Here is a 22,512-nt window from a genome sequence, read left to right as displayed (position 1 = left end):
AAATCGTAACTTGAGGCTAATGAAAGCACAACCCTCTGAAATTTGTGTTAGACTCAGCGGACATTGATATTCAGTAAGTATGAGAAACTTACTGAATGTATCATGCCGCAAGTTGAGCATGGAGGGTGAGGTGAATCAGTCAGACAGCCGTGCGGTATTGAAAGTACAGTGAAGCATGAACTAAACTATTAGGGTCAATGATCCCAACAGGAGGGAGGTGAGTCCTAAAAACCTGCGAGCATACTGGACATATGCCAGCAGCTGTGACTGACATGGGGTCGTGCAATCTTACTCGTATTTTTTACTTTCTGTGCTTTCAAATGATCAAAAAGATTTATATCTATTATTTCATGCTTCTTTTTTTTAAATGATACATGACTGTGTGAACACCATCTTAACTCATCTGTGTTTTTTAAATGATAGTTGAAGGAATGAATTTTCGTTTTTGTCAAAATCTCATTGCATTTCCTCTGGTGAGTCAATAACAGCTCTGTTTAAATGTGCTACATTATGTGAAGCAACATACTATACTAACTAAGCAAATGAAAACCCAACTATGTACCTTCTGAATTTTTAAAATGTCCATGGTACTGCAGTGTTATTTTTAGTTATAATAGTTTACAGAGTGCATCACTTGAAGGAGCCAAAACTATTATAGGAAATTAATTCAAATTACCATCAGTGATGAGGCAGCTTCTTATTTGCACTTATACATTTGATACTGCCTAGGGCTATTGCCCTCCAATATCATCTGCAGATTTGTTAACGTTCCCTAACTTCTCAGTAGAGTGACAGCGAGAAATGGAACAAGAAATCAGGGGCGCAAATGGGATTTTGGAAAGGGGGGACGCATTTACAGTTCAACAATGCTCTATTTATCTTGTGTCTTGATGTTGTGCGCACTATGTATAATTAGGGGTGCTCCAATCAGTGTTTTATGCTGCTGATTCCAGTACCGATAGTCCATGAGTCAGATCTGCCGATCAATCAATCACTGGTGATACCCATCATATGGATTAGCTGTAAAATTTTCAATTTATTTATGGTGAGTGCTATTGGCTTTATGATGGGACATGTTTGTTTCGGTTTGCTTCGCATCTCTTGCGCACCTGCTCAGTGTGAAGGGGCAAGGGGACACTACACTAGGGTTGTGCGATTATGGAAAAAATATTAATCACGATCATTTTGTTTGGTATTGAAAAGGATTAATAAACACGATTATTTATTTTAAAAAAATATATTTATTCTACTACCAAAACTCAACTTTAAATATAACTTAAAAGAACAACCAGAAAATAAATTAGTAACCATTAAGATAATAATATATTAAATTAATAGTAATTGGGTAAGAAACTAAGAAAAATAAATACATTCTTGGCTAAAAACGTGCCAATGCTTTTAGCCATGACTGTATTGTCTACTATAGTTGTCTAAAAAAAAATATTCTCATTATTCTGGTATTTAGCAAATAGAAATAATTTTGGTAATCCTAATTGACCTAAAACAGGAAAGGTTTAGTCTGATTTCATGTAAAAGTCAGGTGTCTTTTTAGACAGTCAATGACTGTATCTGGTGTTCCTGCTGTGTGGGCCTTGGCCTCCTCGTGGCAGTGTGGTGCGATGCATGAATGGAGCTACTCTACTAAAAAAGAGTAGAAGAAGAAAGTCACGATATAACGTTAATAAACTCGGTTTTCACAGATTAGAAAGAATGTATGCCTGTGAGTATTGTTATATTACCTGTCTGTATGTGTTACTGGGGCGTTTGTGCGTGAATATTCGTTTTTCGAAGGTAAATCCCTCCTGTGACCAAATGCTAATCCTAGCTAACCCGTCAATGGGAGCGTTTGCCTTGTTGTCACCAAATGGTCACGTGGTGTCTCGGTTGGCAGAAAGCCTATGGAAGTCAATAGCCGACCACGGGTTATCAGGTTATTCACACTTATTTCCGTTAATTACTAAATAGTAGTGTCGTATTGGGTTATGGGCTGTACATACAGATTGTCAACGAAGGATCCTTATAGCTTTTATGGCATCCAAAAGACACATGAAGCTTATTGAAAGCTTACATGCAGCCACATTATGTGACACAACTGGAACCATAGTGACCAAGCATGTTTGCTTTCGGTGCTTTATATAGTAACGGTAAGACACCATCCATCCATCCATCCATTTTCTGAGCCGCTTCTCCTCACTAGGGTTGCGGGCGTGCTGGAGCCTATCCCAGCTGTCATCGGGCAGGAGGCGGGGTACACCCTGAACTGGTTGCCAGCCAATCGCAGGGCACATACAAACAGACAACATTCGCACTCACATTCACACCTAAGGGCAATTTAGAGTCCCCAATTAATGCATGTTTTTGGGATGTGGGAGGAAACCGGAGTGCCCGGAGAAAACCCACGCAGGCACGGGAAGAACATGCAAACTCCACAGAGGCAGGACCAGGGATTGAACCCTGCTCCTCATAACTGTGAGGCTGACGCTCTAACCAGTCGGCCACCGTGCCGCCACGGTAAGACACATGTTCTGCAATATAATATTATGATATTCTATATATTGTTCATATTTAATGCGATTTGGCAGAGACAAACAAAAGATAAAACATCTCAGTCTTAAATACTTGATGCCTCTGTTACTTTTGGTGATATTACTATGGTATGCAAATTACAAATGGATATGAGCCTTATAATATGCAAATACACATCACGTATGGAGATGTTTCGCCGTTTGAACATTTTCCAATTAACAATGAATGATTGACACGTCTAGTCGTCAAGAGACTTGTACACTTTCATTAAATCTTTTGTGTAGGCCGAAATTACTAAAAGTTGTCAATCAAATATATCCCCTCCGTCAGGCCAAGTGGACGGATTTGGGACACATTTGTGCGTAACTTCGTATTTAAAGCAAATTCTGGTTGCTGCATAGCTTTGCTTGGCATCAGCTGGCACAAACTTACATACTGTGATAAAAAGCCTGAAAATGCAGTTTTGGGCCATTTTCGGTGAGCCTGAGTGGGCCAGTGTCTATACATAGGTGGTGGCCTGACACAGGGGGGTAGTGGTCCCGGGCGACCGTTAATGTTGGACCCTGCCATGGGAAGACCGCTTGGGGGAGCTCCGCTCATTAAAGGAAGAGGACCAAATACGAACATCTGGTCTTCAGGTGTCAAAAGCAGGGCTGGAAGGTGAAGTGCATGCTCATCGAAGTATGCTGTAGAGGATTTGTGGGTCAGTCACTCCAGCGTACTGGGTATCAAAGGAGGAGCAAGGGGCAGAGCCATCAAGAACATCACCAAACCAGCTCAGAAAGCCTCGAGATAGCTCTGTATGCGGAGAGAAGGTCCATGGGTGCAAGCGAATGCCACCTGAACACATACCACGGTCTGATCAACCATGGTCGGGTTCCTTGTTCATTTGTCATGCCTGGTACAACTAAAAGATACATTTGTTTTGACAAATCTAACATTGACAACATATGTAGCTCAAAGGAGTTGAATTTAAGAGCTGATCTTTAGCCATTTCCCATGGTTTTCTTTATAGTAACCAAAATCACTGGGAATATAATTAAATTTAAGCATATTACACACACACACACACACATTGGGGCACAAATATATTCAGGCAGCCACCAATTGTGCAAGTTCTCCCACTTAAAAAGATGAGCGAGGCCTGTAATTTTCATTATAGGTATACCTCACCAATGAGAGACAAAATGAGCAGAAAAAAAAAATCCAGAAAATCACATTGTCTGATTTATTATTATTTTTTCAAGAATTTATGAGGAAACTATGGTGGAAAATAAGTATTTGGTCAACAACAAACAATACTTTGTTATATACCTTTGTTGGCAATGACAGAGGTAAAATGTTTTCTGTAAGTCTTCACAAGGTTTTCACACACTGTTGCTGGTATTTTGGCCCATTCCTCCATGCAGATCTCCTCTAGATCAGTGATGTTTTGGGGCTGTCGCTGGGCAACACAGACTTTCGACTCCCTCCAAAGATTTTCTATGGTGTTGAGATCTGGAGCCTGGCTCGGCCACTCCAGGACCTTGAAATGCTTCTTACGAAGCCACTCCTTCGTTGCCTGGGTGGTGTGTTTGGGATCATTGTCATGCTGAAAGACCCAGCCACATTTCATCTTCAATGGCCTTACTGATGGAAGGAGGTTTTCACTCAAAATCTCACGATAAATGGCCCCATGAATTATTTCCTTTACACGGATGAGTCGTCCTGGTCGACCAGTTCAGGGTGTACCCAATCTCTCGCCCGAAGATAGCTGGGATAGGCTCCAGCACACCCGCGACCCTAGTGGGGAGAAGCGGAATGGAAGCTGAATGAATGAATGAACTTCCAATTGGATTCAGATACTTGAATATAGCACTGAGTCGGATTACGCTGACAACCATGCAAACTCAATCCAAACCAAATAAATGAAAATTGATTATTTTTCACAGCACAACCTATGTAAGAAAAAGATGATGATTCCCTTAAGATAACATTAAATTTAGGAATAAGAATTCTTATGTTTCTGTTATGAACAATAGTGATTGTAGTATAATTGGTGCATCTATTGATAATGGCATTAGGTTATTTTTTTATTGCATGAAAATGTTCTTTGTATTCTCTCCAAAATGCATTTTTTTTAAAAATGCATCAAAAATGCAGTGCATTTAAAAAAAAAAAAAAGAAATTATACACAACGTAAAAAGTAAAGTTGTTGGCTGATGTACTCTTCACATGCATTAATGGTAATGTTGTCCTGCCTGATGGGCCCGACCTGCAGGAGCCATGCCTCTTAATCACTCACCTAGCACACACTCACACAACTCACTGTAAATATTGTTTTCACGAGTTATATCTGGGCACACACACATATTCAGGGTTTCCTGGGGGGCTGGTGTGGGGCCAGGAGAGTGCGGGTGCCAGACCGGGTTTCAGTATGTCAGTGCTGTTGCTCGGTCCAGGCGCCCTGCCGCTCCGCCTTGCCTGCCCCCCAGAATTTGAATGCATAAAACACACTTTATCCCCTGTAGCGGACATGCTCACCGCAACCTGAGGTGTCACAGTGACGCCCCCACAGCTTGATAAACTGCATTCTTCCAACCGGCCCTGTTGTGAGATGACCACAAGAAGACGTCTACTGGAACCTAAAGTAATTCGCAGGTCCCCTCGAAATCTTGGTTTACAGATCAAAGAGTCCTTTTTTTCGTTTGAACTGGCAGCAGCCAAAAGTTGGGATCCTCTCTCCGGGAGAAGGCGACACCTGCTGGTGTTGAGAGGAACTGCAAAGCCGAACCGTGAACTCGCATTTGATGTTTAACCAAAGAAAACATTCTGTTTTGATATTTTACGAATTCTGCCGAATTATTCCAAATGTATGCCTTGATGTCTGTGTCACTGTGTCAACATTACAAGCGCAGCTGTGAGATTTTGAGAACTGTTTGTCTTGATTTGACTCCAAGCAGCATGAAATGTGATTTGAACCATAAGCAGTTGATTTGCCAAGACTAAAGTTTAAACAGTCATTCTATATGCTTGACCTGTGAGTAAAGAGTACAAAGTTGGGGGTATTTTATATCAATATATGATTTTAAACACATTTAATGGGTCAAAATGGTAGACGAGATTTAAGATGATGGGTGTGGTCTTCTCTGGTCCTCGGTCCTCTTCGACACTCCCCCACTACCAGCCTCACTCTCTTTTGTTCTTTTTCTCTCTTTGTGTCCTGGTTGGCTAATCTCGCCACCCCTTCCCTCCTCTTCCCGAGATGACTGAGACAGACCACCCCATCTACCAGCTGATCGTCGTTCATGAGTAACACACCAGTGTTTGCCAGAATGTCCAATTTTAGTGCCTACTCCAGGGGTGGCCAACTAGTCAGAGACTTAAGAGCCACTTTTTTGTCTGTGTTACTGCAAAGAGCCACATACACGGGTACACATGAACATCATCTTTTAATCATGTATGCACGCATACACAGACCTCTGCTCAGCCAGATCTAATGAAAATAACCACACCAACATGATAATATCAGTAATTTTCAACAGTTAACATTGTGTACACTGTCTCACACACACAAACTCTCAGTTCAAGCAAGTCCACAAACAATAATAGAATAATTTTCAATAACATCTTTCTCTTACTATGCTGCTTAGTGAGACTTCTGGCATTCCTTATCTTGAACAATCCTCTTCAAATCTGGCTTGTATTCTGTTGTTGCCACTCTAAGCAATTCTTTCAAATGAGTGTCAGTCAGAACAGATCGATGCTTTGATTTCACATGTTTCAGGGTAGAAAACACAGACTTGCAGACGTACGTTGACCCAAACATGGACAGTATCTTAAGCGCAGCTCGTTTGATGTTGGGGTATTTTTCAATTGGCACACTTTTCCAGAACTCAACGGTCCCTTCCCTTAAAACAGCTTTCAGTTGATCCTCCTCACAAAGGTCGATCATCTCCAACTCAGCCACAGCCTCATCTGTGACGAGCGGGGCTTTCAAACAGTCTGGCTTCCAAGCCAGCTGATATGATGCAAGCGTTACGGTCTCCGAGTGTTTTGTAAATTTTTTGCAAAACTGCACCTGCTTTTCTGCCTTGCTTTTCAAAGCGACCAACTTGTTCTTGCGAAGTTCAGTCCCTACACTCACTCATTGCGACAAATAACTCATTAATATGCAAATTCCTTCAGTATCCCCTCACTCACACTCTGGTCCCACTCCCACCACACTTCAGTTGTACAGCTGGGTTCATGACCCTTGTCCTGCATGCTTCCACTCCTGTCCAGGTCCTGTCTTATCTTGTCCTGTCTTCCCTCACAGGGTGTAGGACTACTGCCCCATACAACACTCATATCAAATGCGTCATTGTTCTTGATATAGAATGATTTGCTTTCCTCATCTTGTTTACATTTAGTGCTTTGTCTTTTTTTCTCACTGCTCTCAAGAAACTTGAGTCTTAATAAATATCCATTATACTAAGAAACTTAAAACTCCACTGTGACACAGTAAAACTGTTCCGGCATAAAAGGGATACAGATCTTCCATTTAGCTTGACCTAATAGCCGAACAGGACAACAACAACAATAATAAATAAATAAATAAAATAATACTAATATTCAAAATTTATTTGGTGTTCAACAAACATTTAAGTGTAACAAAACAATTTATTTATTTATTATTACTATTATTATTATTTGTTAACCTGTCCTGTTCAGCTGCATGGGCATGCAGAATGGTGTATCTGCATGACTTTTGTGCTGGAACAGTTTGCTGTGCAACAGGGGAGTTTGAAATACTCCCTTTGCTTTTTTTCTTTCTAAATGTAATTTAAATTATTCTGATTATTCAAAATGCAGCTGGACAGAAAAGGGTTTTAGGGGACAGACAGAGGGACAGAATGGACAAGGGGAATAGGGGTATGAACCACAGCAGAACAATAGTTTAGATATTTGACCACAAGTAATGTTACAATGGTCAAAAAACAATTTATTAAACTTCCTACACAATTAACTCACTACATCTCATGGGGAACAAGTTGGATTGTGTCCATAAAGGCTGGTGACAGTTCATAATATGAATCGTAATTAAATGCATAGCCAGCACAATAATGGAAGCAAATTCTCCAGCTTTGTTCCAAGAGAATTCATTTTGTTTACATGCAAGTAAAACTGCTGACAAAGCTCTGTTGTATCAAATTAGTGTCTTAAATATAACCATAGATTATTCCATGAGGAAAACTGCATGTAATGGTGACAAGCTGAATATTTTGAATTAATTTCATCCCAAAGCCACAGGTATATGATGCATCACTACACACTATTTCAACAAGCAAAGCCCCATTTAGACCAGGCTAAATGCAGGCACTGACTTAATGAAAGAAACTATTGACTATGACCGTGAAAATTAGTTTTCCACTTGTGGTGAAATCATCCATCCATCCATTTTCTGAGCCGCTTCTCCTCACTATGGTCGCGGGCGTGCTGGAGCCTATCCCAGCTATCATCGGGCAGGAGGCGGGGTACACCCTGAACTGGTTGCCAGCCAATCGCAGGACATAAAAACAAACAACCATTCGCACTCACATTCACACCTACGGGAAATTTAGAGTTGTCAATTAACCTACCATGCATGTTTTTGGAATGTGGGAGGAAACCGGTGTGCCCGGAGAAAACCCACGCAGGCACGGGGAGAACATGCAAACTCCACACAGGCGGGGCCGGGGATTGAACCCCGGTCCTCAGAACTATGAGGCAGACGCTCTAACCAGTCGTCCACTGTGCTGCCTGGACTTAGCATAAAAGTGTCAATTTCGTTTCAAAAAACATCTTTTTTTGGTCACCAGTATCCAGAGAAGGCCTCTCTGACAGCTACTTCTGTTTGACCCAGTTTTGTATCCGGTTTGTCCCTATTTGGCTAAGCCCCCTTTCCTCTGATTGGTTGCCTCAGTGTAGAAGACTTGTGAGAGCACACGTGTTAAGTTGACAGCCTTGGCTTGGGAGCAGAGAACTTCGCTAGTGAAATAGATAAGCTCAAGAAATTTGAACCTGATTTAATTTCTCTCGGTAGAAAAACATCTGGAACTCAGGAATGCGTGGACAATTTTAATTCATTGTTCACATGTTCACTGAGGCTCCATAGAGCCAGTATTACATCCCAAATACTAGAAAAAGTTGGTTTGGCAAAATACGGAACCTTTAATATTACATTATTGGCTCAGGTATTACATTAGCATTTTTTTTTCTTTTACTGGGCCAATAACGTAATAATCAGCCAATAACGTAATAACTTGGAACTCAGGAATGCGTGGACAATTTTAATTCATTGTTCACATGTTCACTGAGGCTCCATAGAGCCAGTATTACATCCCAAATACTAGAAAAAGTTGGTTTGGCAAAATACGGGACCTTTAATATTACATTATTGGCTCAGGTATTACATTAGCATTTTTTTTTTTTTTACTGGGCCAATAACGTAATAATCAGCCAATAACGTAATAACTTGGAACTCAGGAATGCGTGGACAATTTTAATTCATTGTTCACATGTTCACTGAGGCTCCATAGAGCCAGTATTACATCCCAAATACTAGAAAAAGTTGGTTTGGCAAAATACGGGACCTTTAATATTACATTATTGGCTCAGGTATTACATTAGCATTTTTTTTTCTTTTACTGGGCCAATAACGTAATAATCAGCCAATAAAGTAATAACTTATTTGACCAATAATAATAATAATACAATGCTTTCTGTACAAAAATTGTTAAGATTGCAAAATCTGTAGAATCATCACAACTTTCTTTAGCGGACATTCACTTTCTTGATGTGGCTAAATGCATTTGAGAACATAACAATTGTAGACTTGCCTTGTATAGTAACCATGAACCAATGCAATTTAGTAATTTCAGAATTAAATAATGCACAAATAAAACTCAGACTAAGACTTAGCAAAATGTGTATTTAGTGCATATTATCCCTAAAAGTGAAGGCTGCTCTATTTACAATACAGCTGGTTTTGTCCATTTTGGTTTGTATTAGCCAAAATATTAGCCAAAAGTATTTATACCAACAAATTTTTTGTTCTTTTATGTGAGGAAAAGCCAATGAAGTTCCAGGAGACCAAATGGAGTTGTCTTTTGTTTATTACCAAAAAGTAACAACGCGTTGGAGACAGTTTCATGAGCGGTGCAACCATGTGTGCCTAAACAAAGGGGTGCTATCTATCTTATACTCTGAGTAGGGGGTAGGGTGGAAGGTGCCGGAAAATCCCACTCCTTATAAGGCAAACAACAGAAGTTAAACCTTCACAAATGAGCCCAGACAAATAACTTAGGCTTGCGAATATATTCATTTTTTTCTGTTCCTTCTCCCAGGCTACACTTGTCTAGATCTCACAAAACCCTTTTTGTTTCTGTAGATATGCAGGCATTACATCTTTATAAAAATATATCAGTTCCATGACTATAGCTTCTCTGTGGTGCCTCCTCGATGTGCATCTAAGACAACTGTGATCCTCTAATACGGTGGCATGATAACGACTTCCGAGTGACGGTCAAAGCCTCAAGGAGCAAAATTAAAAGTACACTCCATGTTTGTAGGGGGAAACAAAACAAAAAAACAGTTCTTGTTTATTGTGACTTGAATGACCACAGTGCTTTCCTGAGCTAAAGCAGGTGCTGTCAAACTGCATCATCTCTTAGTAGGAAATGTCAGGCAGCCAAGGTAATCGCTTTCTGACTGAGGTATCTTTTCCCCGCACATTGGGCCATCAATCCCTTCTGGACTTTGCATCCAAAACGTCAATTGATTTAACTTTTGCAAACCTGAAAGTTGAGCATAAGTATAATACGTGAACTTCCCTCTAGGCCTTCTAAGACAGTGGATTGGTGTAGCATGGCAGTTTAATCCCTGTTGAATTTAAAGATAAAACTAATGTAAAATAAGGACAAACTGAGTACATTTAATTTCCCTCTCTGTACACCCTCACAAGCATATAATTGCATTAAATTAAATCAGAAGATGAGTTATTTTAATTAAATGGTCATTGAGTACGAGGAAGAGCTGTGAGGATCGGTGATAATGAAATGTGGCAATTGTAGAGATTGAGGAGAGGAAATGATGTGGAGCTTCAAACCCAGAGAAAATCTCTGTAATACCCAAAGTCCTTTGTTTTTAAATTGATACCAATGGCAGTGGAGATTTCATCATGTTACTGGACTTCAAACCATCGAGTATGAGACTGTTTCAGTCAGCTTGCGCCCTCTTGTGTATATGTTCAGAAAATACATAGGAAGCTCGTACACGAGAGATAACTGGACACATTTGGTAATAACAATGCATACCACTTACAGTCCCCTCCAAAACATGAACATGCATGCATGCACACGTAATTTGTTCTCTGCATTGAACCCTTCACAGTGAACTCATACACATGTTAGTGGAACACACTGGAGCAGGGCGCAGCTGAACTGCCAGGGGAGCATTTTGGGGTATCAGTGTCTTGCTCAAGGACACCACAGTCGTGAGTCCGGGGGATGTTGACGAATGGTCCAGTTGGGGTCTTGAACCTAGGTCCCCACAGTGGCAGGCGATGAAAACTGCTCATTTTTATTGACACCACCAGAGACAGAAATGAATTAAATGTTTTGTTAAGACATCATGGCTTCTCCACCAGACTTCATTATAATGTGCTTCTCTCATTTGATTGTAGTTATTTCTATGGACGAACAACCAAACACACACAATCAATGAAAGAGCATTGGCAAAGGTAGAAAGGTATAGCTTTATTTAAAAAAAAAAAGAAAATGTACACACAATTTGGGACGTTTCCATTCAGGTAAATTGTTGGGGAGAAAAAAAACTCAATAGCATGCTTGCTTTCTGTTCCTCCTGCAGACAAATACTGTATCATGAGGGTGACACGGTCTCATTAACACGCCAACTCTTGGTTTCCACATCAGAAATAATGAACATTTTGGTTCTTTCAAGGTGGTGACTTACTTATGATGGCAGTGTTGGGGGGGGGGGGGGGAATTGATCCATGGAGCATCAAGACGAACTGTTTAAAAGCTACTGTGGCCCTCTGTGCTGCTGAGCCAACTTTCCATAACCGCCTCTGGCTGGGTCGTAGTCCTGCCTGTACTCATCCCTGACCTAAACAGAGAAACATCCCAAAAGAATCACTTCAGAAAACACTTCTGGTTCATTCAATTTTCTAATTTTGTGCAACTTTATTGCAGATCATGTTAAATGTTACAATCAGAATAAATGCATGTACAGTAATCCCTACCTATACCGCGTTTGACGCTTCACAGTCTCGCTATATCACAGATTTTTTTTTTGTGCATTAGTTACCGTCTTATTTTATACTGTTTGTACAATATTTGTTTTATTGTATTGCTTTTGCTCTCTCTCAATGTTTAAATGTGCTTGTATTGTTTTCAAAGTGTGTTTTAAGACCTTTACAAAAATTAAGTGCAATAAATGTTATATAAAATGCGTATGTATTTAAATGGGGTATTGCTAATTGCGGATTTCACTTATTCAAGGGCTGCGAGTGGCTGGTGACCACTTCAGGGTGTACCCCACCTCTTGCCCAAAGTCAGCTGGGATAGGTTCCAGCTCGCCTGTGACCCTAGTGAGGATAAGCGGTACGGAAAATGGATGGATGGAATTATTGCAGGGGTGGTCTGGAACGTGACCCCTGTGATGGATGGAGGATTACTATTTAGAAAAAACAAATATCTTTGCAAGTTATTAAGTTTATTTTGGGCCAAAAAAGCTTATTCGAAAATAAGGACCAGCTTCATAAAAGGCAGTTAAGGAAATAACACTTTAGCTACAAACTATGTACATTGTCACTTACAATCAAACTTATGTTTTCCACTAATGAACTTTGTTTCAATTAAAAAAAGCTTAAAGTGACATTTGTGAGGCACAAATGTGACAACTCACGTTTGCATTACACCGACAGCACTGAGACTTTTTTGGTTTTCCATCTTAATATTAGAAGTTGGTTAACGTATTACACTAGGGTGACAGTTGTTACTTAAAATTGACCTGTTGCTGTGGTTTTACAGTGGCTACAGTTTGAACATGGAACAGATTATTTTCACACAAACACATGAACATTTTTTTTTTCAAAATCCATGTTCCAGAACGGAATGTGTTCAACCTCTGGGGTTTTACTGGATTGACATTATGTAATTAATGTCATTATAAAATATTTTAAAGAGTATAATGAGCTCCATCTGTGAATGATGAAGAGGTCTAAAATAAAATGAAACTTTCCCAGTAATCATAATCCATTCTATGATGCCTGGACTTCCAAATTGTTCCAATTTAAAAATATTTTTTAAAAGAGTTAATCCCTGGCTCAAACTGACACTATCAAGAGTAACTGTACAGCAATGTTTTTACAGGGGATTTCTCGCTGTACTATTAAAAACCCTCATAAAATAAGGGCATAAATCCAAAATTTGAATTGGAAAACAAGAAAAACTGGGGAAAAAAATGGGAAAGACGCTTATTAATTATAGTAATACATTCCCATCACTACATTATAGACATATTATTATACATATTATAGGGGTATTATCTTATTTTAAGACATCTTTTTAAAATGTTGCCATATATTGGAAAGTTATTTTCTTAAAGCACACTGAATGAATAAACAAATTATCTTTGTCACGGGAAATTGGCTAAGCTCCAACACGACCACTGACATGCAAAATGTACGGGGATATCTGTCTGACAACAGGCCTGCAGACCATCATTGATGCCCTCCATAGGATGGGTAAGTCACAAAGGTTCATGGCTAAGAAGGCTGACTGTTCAGAGTTCTGTGTCCAAGCATATCAATGGAAGGACAAAATGTGGCAGAAGATGCACCACCAAGAGAGATGACCGTGGGCTTCGGCAGATTATCAAAAGGAGAAGATTTTAAAAAATTAGCAGAGATCCAGAAAGAGTGGAATGAGGTGGGAGTCACAGCTTCAAAAACCACCACATTCGGACGCATCCGGGAGATGGGCTACAACTGTCGGCTTCCTCAGGTCAAGCCGCTTCTGAGTCTGAGCCAACGTAGGAAGCGTCTCAACTGGACTGAGGAGAAGAAGGAATGGACTCTTGGCCAGTGGTCCGAGGTCCTCTTTTCCGATTAAAGTATGCCTTTCATTCGGGAATCAAGGTCCAAAGTTTTGGAGGAAGACTGGTGAAGAACAGAACCCAAGCTGCTTGAGGTCCAGTGTGAAATATCCACAGTCAGTCATGATTTGGGGTACAATGTCCAGTGCAGGTGTTGGTAAACTCTCCTTTCTTAAATCCAAGTTCACTGCAACAGTCTACCAGAATGCTTCAGAGGACTTCATGATTCCTTCTGCTGAGGATCTGTTGGAAGCCATCACAGTGCTTGACTGGCCAGCCAACTCGCCAGATCTAAACCCCATTGAGAATCTATGTCGTATTATCAAGAGGAAAATGAGGGGCACCAGACCCAAAAACAAAGAAGCAAGCATCAAGGAAATCTGGGCTTCCATAACTCCCAGGCAATGCCACAGGCTGATTGCCTCAATGCCACGGCGCATCGAGGAAGTGATTAAAGCAAAGAGATTCCCAATCAAGTATTGAAGATTAACATATCGTTTTGAAAGTACCATATTTTGATTGATTTAAGGTGACCCTAAATTTCTTTTACTATAAAAACTGAGAATGGTGATTTCTTCACAGTATTTTAATTTTTGAATTCCTGATTTTGTGGGTTTTATGAGCTGGAAGCCCAAATTATGTAAAAATAAACAAATAAATACTTGAAATTGTTTAAATTGTGGGCCCTGAATCTATAATCTATGAAAGTTTAACTTTTTGAATGGAATTATGGAAATAAACTTTTCCATGATATTCCAATTTTTTGGAAAGGGTCTATAAGTGCTGTCCATTGTCTGTGAATACAGATTGTAAAGCATTCCCTCCTCCTATGATTTTTTTTTTTTTTTTAAAGTTGTTCTAATTTCAAAATATTTTTTGAAAGTGTTAAAAATGACTATAGAGAGTAACTGTAGAGCAATGTTTTACAGGGGATTTCTTGCTGCACTATTTAATGAGGTTTACTTTTTTTTTTTCAACGCCAAAGAGTGAGCTATCAATACAGCTTTTTTATTTTTAAAGTCACAATATTTAAAAAGCTTGAAAATGGTGACAATGTTGACTTATAGTACTCATCATAGGTGAGTCGCTTTCATGAGCTGCGAGGACTTTTGTGGTTTCCTTGTTCCAAATCTGTTGCCAAAGGCGAACGGCTTGACAAAAAAAACTGTTACTCGACCAAAAATAGCATGTTCCAGACTTCACAGACTTGCGTTTTGTATTCCTCAAAGTTAACGCTGCAAGCCATGCCACTCGCTCTCTGCAGAGCGTTCTATGCACAATAGATATAACCATCATGACAAGGACGCCACGTCAATGCCCCACATTCAACATGGCCGCCACGTTGGCGCGGGAGGCACGTCTTTTGGAATTGGATCTAGACATTGTATATATGTGACCCGGAAATTCTTCAGTCCCATTCTCTGCCTGCATTGCGCCACAATGCCAGTAAACAACAGCGGCCAATTCTGGAACTAACAGACTTTTGTCAACGGCAGCTTAAGTGACAAATGGAAACTAAATTTGGACAGATTGTTTAGTCCCAACGGTGCATTCTATCCGATATCCGTTATATCAGGTTCTGTTTCATTGAGGTTCTACTGTAGTTATATTTTTCCTAAATTCCAACAGTAAAACTTTTTTTGGTTTGAGAAATGGCCTTACAGACAAATGTCTAGCAGCTCATACATTTTTAGCATAAACCCCTACAGAGAGCACCATACTGGTAGAAGTACTCAGAGTACCAAGTGACTTACTTGTCCTCCAGACTTGCCACGACCATATTGTCTTCCCTCCTTAAAGCCAGTGTCCCAGTCTGTCCTGATCATGCGGTCATCAAGACGTGTTCCATTTATGAAGCGCATTGCATTTTCTGCATCTGCCCTTGTATAGTATCTACACAAGCTAGGGTTAAGTTCTGTTGCATACTCTTTGGGCATTCTGTGTGAGTGACCATATTTCAGTTAGCTCTGTCTGGGCATGTGATTAAATCGAACAGGGATAAAGGATACTCGACAAAGCAGAAGCCACAGGCTGTCTTCTTGACTTTATCCAGACCAATGATGATGCGCTTTACATCTCCACTCTTAGAAAAGAGCTCGTGAACCTGCTCAGAAGAGAACAGACACGTTGTAAAATAGTTTCACTCGCTACTTGAAAAGATGGAACATGTACCATGTTCTCTTGTAACAGCACCAATTAATCATTTCTGAACATACAGTCCCCTCCAAAAGTATTCAAATGACAAGGTCAATTCATTTGTTTTTGTTGAATACTGAAGACATTTCGGTTTCAGATCAAAAGATTAATATAAAGACAAAAGTTCAGAATTCTAGCTTTTATTTCATGGTATTTACATCGAGATGTGTTAAACAACTGAGGACAGAGCACCTTTTGTTTGAAGCCACCCACTTTTCAAGTCAGCAAAAGTATTGGAACAGACATTATTAAATTAACTTAGTGAATAACATTTGGTATTTGGTGGCATAACCCTTACTTGCAATAACTGCATTAAGCCTGTGACCCATTGACTTAACCAGACTGTTGCATTCTTCATTTGAAATGCTTTCCCAGGCCTTGACTGCAGCCTCATTCAGTTCTTGTTTGTTTCTGGGGGTTTCTCCCTTCAGTCTCCTCTTCAGGAGGTACAATGTATGCTCTATTGGGTTAAGGTCCAGTGATTGGCTTGGCCAGTCTAAGACCTTCCACTTTTCCGCCCTGATGAAGTCCTTAGTTGTGTTGGCAGTGTGTTTTGGGTCATTGTCTTTTTTCATGATGAAGCTTCTCCCGATTAGTTTTTCTGTCAATTGCCAGACAAAATGATTTTGTAGACTTCACAATTCATTTTGCCGCTACCATCATGAGTTACAGCAACAATAAAGACTAGTGAGCCCGTTCCAGAAGCAGCCATGCAAGCCCAAGCCATGACATTACCACCACCATGCTTCACAGATGACCTTTTGTGTTTTGGATCATAAGCAGATCCTTTCTCCATACTTTGGCCATCCCATCACTTTGGTAGAGGTTAATCAATGCCATTGATGGCTTTAGGAGGCAAATATCCATGTTAACTGGGAGTGCTAGCAGTGAATGAGTTAATTTTGGTCTCATCAGTCCGTAAAACTGTTCCAAAACTTTTGTGGCTCATCTCTGTACTTCTTTGTAATTTTTTTGCTGATGAGTGGGTTTGCATCTTGTGGTAGTTTCTCTTATTCAGGACATTCCAAATTGTTGTTGTGGCGATGGCCAATGCTCTGATCGATTTTCCCTCTTCTCTCAGCATCAAAATGGTCTTCTTTTCATCCATAGACTGCTCTCTGATCTTCATGGTTGCTCAACAGTAAATGCAGTTTTCACAGGTGAAACCCACAGCCAAAAACAAGCACTGTCTAATGTTTAAGCAATCAATCTAAAAGGCAACACCTGAGCAACTAGAAACACCCATCAGTCACATGTTCCAATACTTTTGCTCACTTTTAAAGTGGGTGTGTCCAAACAAAAAGTGTCTTGAGTTGCTCAACACATCTAGATGTAAATACCATGAATAAATACCATATTCATCTTTTGATCTGAAACACAAATGTCTTCAGTATACAACAAAAACAAAGGCAGTGACCTTGCCATTCCAATAATTTTGGAGGGGACTGTACATATATATAGTGCAGTGTCTCCTACCTGCTCCTCTGTGGTGTAGAAGGAAAGGTTCCCCACATACAAAGTGTGGCTTGCCTTCAGCAGCTTCTCTTGTATATGACACTTACCCTGGAAACAATAAAATATTCACACAAAGATCAACAAATGTTACCAAAGAGATAACTGGGGACTTTGACATGCGGTGATGTTTTAAACAATATTACACCGAAGTTCTCATTTAATCATTTTAGCATTTACAGTTATCAATTGAAGTGTCTATTCTTACTAGATTTTGATTTTTTTTTTATATTTGTGAATTTAGTCCAAAACTAATTATGAACCCTTCCATTAGGCTAAAACAAAAGCGATCCCTCATCAAATTAGAATCTTGGCCCAAGTTAACCATTACTTCCATTAACTGACAAACGGTACAATAAGAAAATCGCTGCATTCAAAAACTGGTCGAAACAAATGTATGTCTTCAAGGAACACAAATGTTCTGGAACATTCCTTCGTTGGCAATTTAAGCTACACGCCACAATTTGCTTACATTAATTAGTGAGCGAGACGTCAACCCGAAACGTAAACATGTCGGCTATTTAGCATTGTCTTACCTTAAAATGTTGGTCTCTGTATGCACCGATATCGGTGTACGAATCGCTATTTAAAGCATTCAATTTCACAGACATTGTGAATAACCAGACAAGCGAGATGACTTTTTCTTTAGTAGGCGTCGCAGCAGCACAACTATGGAGTTTTCGGTTTGTGACTAGTCCGTCCCTTAAACACGTCCGTGTGCAACAACTCTCAAGTCACAGTTCTCAAGACGTTATGCCGTGCTGTTGTCAGTACCCGCTTTCCTGACTAAGCATGGAAAAAAATCTTGTAATGCTCTATGTTCTACTTCCCTGGAATAACTTTAAAAAAAAAAAAAAAAAGACGTAAAACTTACGAACCCTTCTCCTGCACAACCAACATTGTCCCAGATTATCGCACTACTCGTCACTTTAAACCGCATACACTCCTTGAAGTCTCAGCGCCCCTTGCACAATGGTCATTGCACTCACTGGTCTATTGCAATATTAGTCATTCGAACTGCTCTAAGTGCTAGAGGACTCTGCATCTTTTTGCACAATTGTTTTTTGTCAGTGTCTCTGTCTCCAAAGTGTTCTGTAAATTGACTGTCTGTTGTACTAGAGCGGCTCCAACTACCGGAGACAAATTCCTTGTGTGTTTTGGACATACTTGGCAAATAAAGATGATTCTGATTCTGATTTAAACCCATGATCAACTAATTTCGAACTGATTCCTTTGGAATGTGTCTTTGCACAGTTATTCTTCTAACCTTGTGTGTAATGTTTTCACTGCATGCTCCTTTACTGTGGTGTTGTTGTCTGCAAATTCCTGCTACCAGGCCTCTCAAAAGAAAAAGATCGTGAACTGAGGACTCCTGTACTCAGAAATGTGGGTGGGGACAGGGACTGTACAATTCTACTAGCACAGATTTAAAAAGTTTACTTGAAATATATTTTACAAGCAGACAAAAAAAATTTATCTCAAACTTTAGTTTTTGCAAAGGTATTTTTTATTGTCATTTTACAAATCAAGTCAACAACAGCTGATATGATTTGCTGCCTATTATCCCAGTCAGTGGAATTATCTGCCTAACATATTTTAATTAAAAAAGAACAGACATGAATATGCCTGCAAATAACAGAAAAAAAATAAAAATATGTATTTAATCGGAATGCTGCAGTGTTTTTATTATCGTAGATCAGTTCTTATTCTAGCGACCTTGATCCAGTAAAACAAAGTTTGAAGAGGTGATGGTTGAAGAGTCCCATCCCAAATTTGTCACGTTGTCTTCTTCGCCTTCGGATGTCCTCTCCAAGCACAATGTCTCCTGGAAATCGAATGAACAAACATTACGTTTGTGAACAATCTACTGCTTATTAGTACTTTGTATGTACAGGTTACATCAGTCAGTTGTGGGGGCACTTAAGAGTGCATCCAGAAAATTATTCACATAGTCCACATTATATATCTCAGTCAGGGAGCTGGTTGTCCTCGTAATTGTGTGTGTTGGGGGTGAGTAGACACTTGGCAGGTGGCGTGCCTCCTGGGGTCAGGGGCCCTTCTGGTCAGCCGGGGCGTGGGGATTGTGTGCGGCCACTCCCTAAGTGCGTTACAACTCTGACTTTGTGAACTTCCTGGACTGACCTCTCACTGAACCAGTTTCTCCCGTTGTTTCGGCATTACACAGCGACTCCAATGGCACTGCCGGGCTCACCATCCCTAATCCTAACAGAGTTTAGCACTACTTTTTTTAAATTATTATTATTGCTCGTGTCCTGTCTCGTGTTATTCTCTCTCTCTCTGTCTGTCCAATCTAAAACCTCATTCTGTCCTGACGGCATTTTGCAATAAATATCCGTCAAAATACAAAGAACCACACAGGGAGTATACAGAACTCCCATGTTGTAGAGAAAAGGACATAAATGGTTTAACCTCAGTTAAAATTATTTATTATTATTATTATTGTGTCACAAACACAATGATTTGAGGAATAGGTGGATATTAATTAGGTGGAGTATTCGGTAGGTGTTGCCGGTTTCTTACCAGGACCTTTGAGCTTCCTTCTTTCATCAAAGATCGGATCTCCTCTCGATGCTGAGCAGCTCCACCTCAAAGATTAGGGTCGCTCCTCCGGGGATCTTGGGCGGCGCTCCTCGGTCTCCGTAGCCGAGCTCGGAGGGGATGACCAGCTTCCTCTTTTCTCCCTCGCACATGCCGAGCAGGCCCTGGTCCCAACCTTTAATCACTTGGCCGCTGCCCAGCCTGAAGGTGAAGGGCCTGTCGCGGGGAACGCTGCTGTCAAACTCGGTGCCGTCCTCCAGCTTGCCGGTGTAGTGCATGTTCAGCACGTCTCCGTTGCGGGACTTCAAGGGGCAGTTGTCCACGCGCTTTTTGATGCCGATCTGCAGTTTCTTCTTCTCGGACGCGCAGACCAACATCGGGCTGAGGGACAGCGCCGTCATCGCTAACAATAAAAATGCCCGCATGGCTCAAAATCGATCTGTGTTTTTTTTTTTTTTTTTTTTTTTTTTGGACCTTCTACAAGCTGCACAGTTGAGTCAGCACATAAATCGCGTGCGATCAGTCATGAAGGAAACGGAAGCAGGTCATCAGTCGCCGGAAGGTTCCGAAATGCTCCGAGTTCTGCCGTTTACGCACAGCGCCGCCTTTTGACAATGAACTCTCAAGTGCAAACAAAAGGAGAACGTCGTACAGCAATTTCCCAACTTTTATTTTAACACAGTGTATGTGTTTCTCAATTGACAGTTTAACAGGTCTCATTCTCACCAGCTTCTGCACTTGTGTTTTCTCACTTGGCACTTGTATATGACCACACACATGGCAGCTAAAACGTTTCTCGCCGGTGTGTATTCTCACGTGTCTCCTGTCCGAGAATCGTTTGCCGCAAATTGAGCAGTTGAACGGTTTCTCCCCAGTGTTCTTCTCATGCGCCCCTCTCATATCGTGACTGTGTCTAAAACATTTGTTGCAGATGCATCACGATGCACTCAGTCAGTAGGTTCAAAAATAAAAATACATAATTTTGAGGATATCATTTATTCCTATTGAAGACCAGTAGCCCATAAATGAATATGACTAAGGGCTATTAATAAAATGTAAGTTAATTTGAGCAAATTTGTTATTTCAGAAGTGTGTAACAAACTGGGTTGTTTTGAGAGCTGATGAACAAAAGCAGTCATCTTTGTCCATCAATAGGTGGCAGTATTGCAACATTGTCGCAGTTTGCCTACAAACCCGGAAGTCAACGTAAGGCTCGTTCGTCGCTTTATTTGTGACGTGCTACACACGGTCGGTCACTGCCACCTTTACAACTTGAGTAAGTCACCTTTGTTCTAGTTATTAAAACTGCCCTGGAGAAGAACAGCATACGATAGTGTCTAGATGTATTTACATCTCAAACTAACGTTGAAATTGTTGTTATTTCAGGGCTAAGCAATCGAGGGGATACTCAAGCTTCAGTTCCCCTGCTAAACTAAGCCAAGCTAAGTTAAGCTAAACGAGCGACCGGCCGGCTCGCTGGAGGTGTCAACACAATGCTGTCTCGAATGTTGATGTCTCTGCTCAACAACCTCCATGTCGTTGAAAAGCTGGCGGAGTCTCGTCCGATCCGTAGGGCGGCGCAGATAACAGCCTACGCCATCACCAAGGCTCAGATAGTCGGCCGGGACTCCTCGCAGCGGGTCTTGCGGTCCCAGACGCTGCGGCAGGTCCGCGAGGAGAGCGGCCGAGTGCCCGCCGGCGTGGACGACGTCGGCAGGCGACTCAAGAGAGTCGGAGAGACGTTTGTCAATGAAGTGAAGGAGGGGTGGAAAGATGGATCACGACAGCTTAAAAAATAATCAAGTTGGCTGCTGAACAGTCTGATTGACATCGAATGAGAAATGACATGTAAACAATCTGTTGTCAACACTGCTGACAATGATTCAACTGTGGCTTCATGGACCACCCAGACGTGCAGTCAAAACGACCTGACCTCCGACCAAGGGAGCATTCTGATGCACCTGGGCATCTTATACACGTCACACTGACATTTAAATCAGCTATACAGACGCGTGTGTGATTTGGATGTAAGTATGGTTGGTGGTGGCTGCCTGCTACCTAAACTGCCCTTTTCTTTCCACTGAACCAATTTGGCATTTTAACATTGTCATTTTTGAACATGTATAGTAAATGAAGATAGTATATAGTTCATGGAAATTCTTCACTGTTGTGAAGAGATTAAATGAATATAATTCAAATTGATGTGTCATCCATCCATTGTCAGTACATGCGTAGTTTAATGTCAAAAACATGATGGGTTCTCTGGCAAAGGACTAAGTAAAGAGTTTTACTAAACAGAGCACACGCTGCCCCACAGTTCTGCGGGCCGGGGTTTGAATCTCATCACCGGCTTTCCTGTGGAGTTCTACGGCCGTGTTAGTGTACTGACTACTGTATTGGGCGGAGGTGTCATGTAATGTGATTGTGAGTGGTTGTCGTCGTGGCCTGCAATTGGCTAGTGACCAGGCCAGGGTGTATCCTGCCTTTTGCCTAAAGTCAGTTGGGATAGGCTCAAGCTCTTCTGTGACCCTCAGAGGACAAGCATCAGTACCGGTATAGAAGATGGATGGGCGAATGTGTAAGTGTAAAAGGAATTGCCTT

General features: G+C 40.8%; 3 protein-coding genes across 3 annotated transcripts; 1 reads left to right on the top strand and 2 right to left on the bottom strand.

The window, feature by feature from the left end:
- Positions 1–11,262: 11,262 nt before the first annotated feature.
- Positions 11,263–18,074, bottom strand: ncbp2 (nuclear cap binding protein subunit 2). The gene is made up of 5 exons (XM_061780343.1): positions 17,889–18,074; positions 17,317–17,403; positions 15,654–15,748; positions 15,399–15,537; positions 11,263–11,652 (listed from the first exon to the last, which is right to left on the bottom strand). Exons 1-5 carry the CDS (start codon positions 17,961–17,963, stop codon positions 11,569–11,571), a joined length of 480 nt encoding a protein of 159 aa, XP_061636327.1. The 5' UTR covers positions 17,964–18,074; the 3' UTR covers positions 11,263–11,568.
- A 762-nt stretch (positions 18,075–18,836) lies between these two features.
- Positions 18,837–20,418, bottom strand: fkbp2 (FKBP prolyl isomerase 2). The gene is made up of 2 exons (XM_061779573.1): positions 19,894–20,418; positions 18,837–19,177 (listed from the first exon to the last, which is right to left on the bottom strand). The coding sequence occupies exon 1, from the start codon at positions 20,334–20,336 to the stop codon at positions 19,920–19,922; it is 417 nt and encodes a 138-aa protein (XP_061635557.1). The 5' UTR covers positions 20,337–20,418; the 3' UTR covers positions 18,837–19,177; positions 19,894–19,919.
- Positions 20,419–21,077: 659 nt separating this feature from the next.
- On the top strand, positions 21,078–22,109 carry ncbp2as2 (NCBP2 antisense 2 (head to head)). Its single transcript, XM_061779574.1, is given in 3 exon segments — positions 21,078–21,187; positions 21,298–21,557; positions 21,560–22,109. Coding segments are annotated over 2 exon segments (258 nt in total). The 5' UTR covers positions 21,078–21,187; positions 21,298–21,404; the 3' UTR covers positions 21,665–22,109.
- Positions 22,110–22,512: the final 403 nt, after the last annotated feature.

The sequence above is a fragment of the Phyllopteryx taeniolatus genome, chromosome 7 (assembly GCF_024500385.1).
Source record: "Phyllopteryx taeniolatus isolate TA_2022b chromosome 7, UOR_Ptae_1.2, whole genome shotgun sequence".
Lineage (NCBI taxonomy): Eukaryota > Metazoa > Chordata > Actinopteri > Syngnathiformes > Syngnathidae > Phyllopteryx > Phyllopteryx taeniolatus.
Note: the sequence above shows the minus strand (reverse complement) of the source record. Positions and strands in the feature narration are given on the sequence as shown.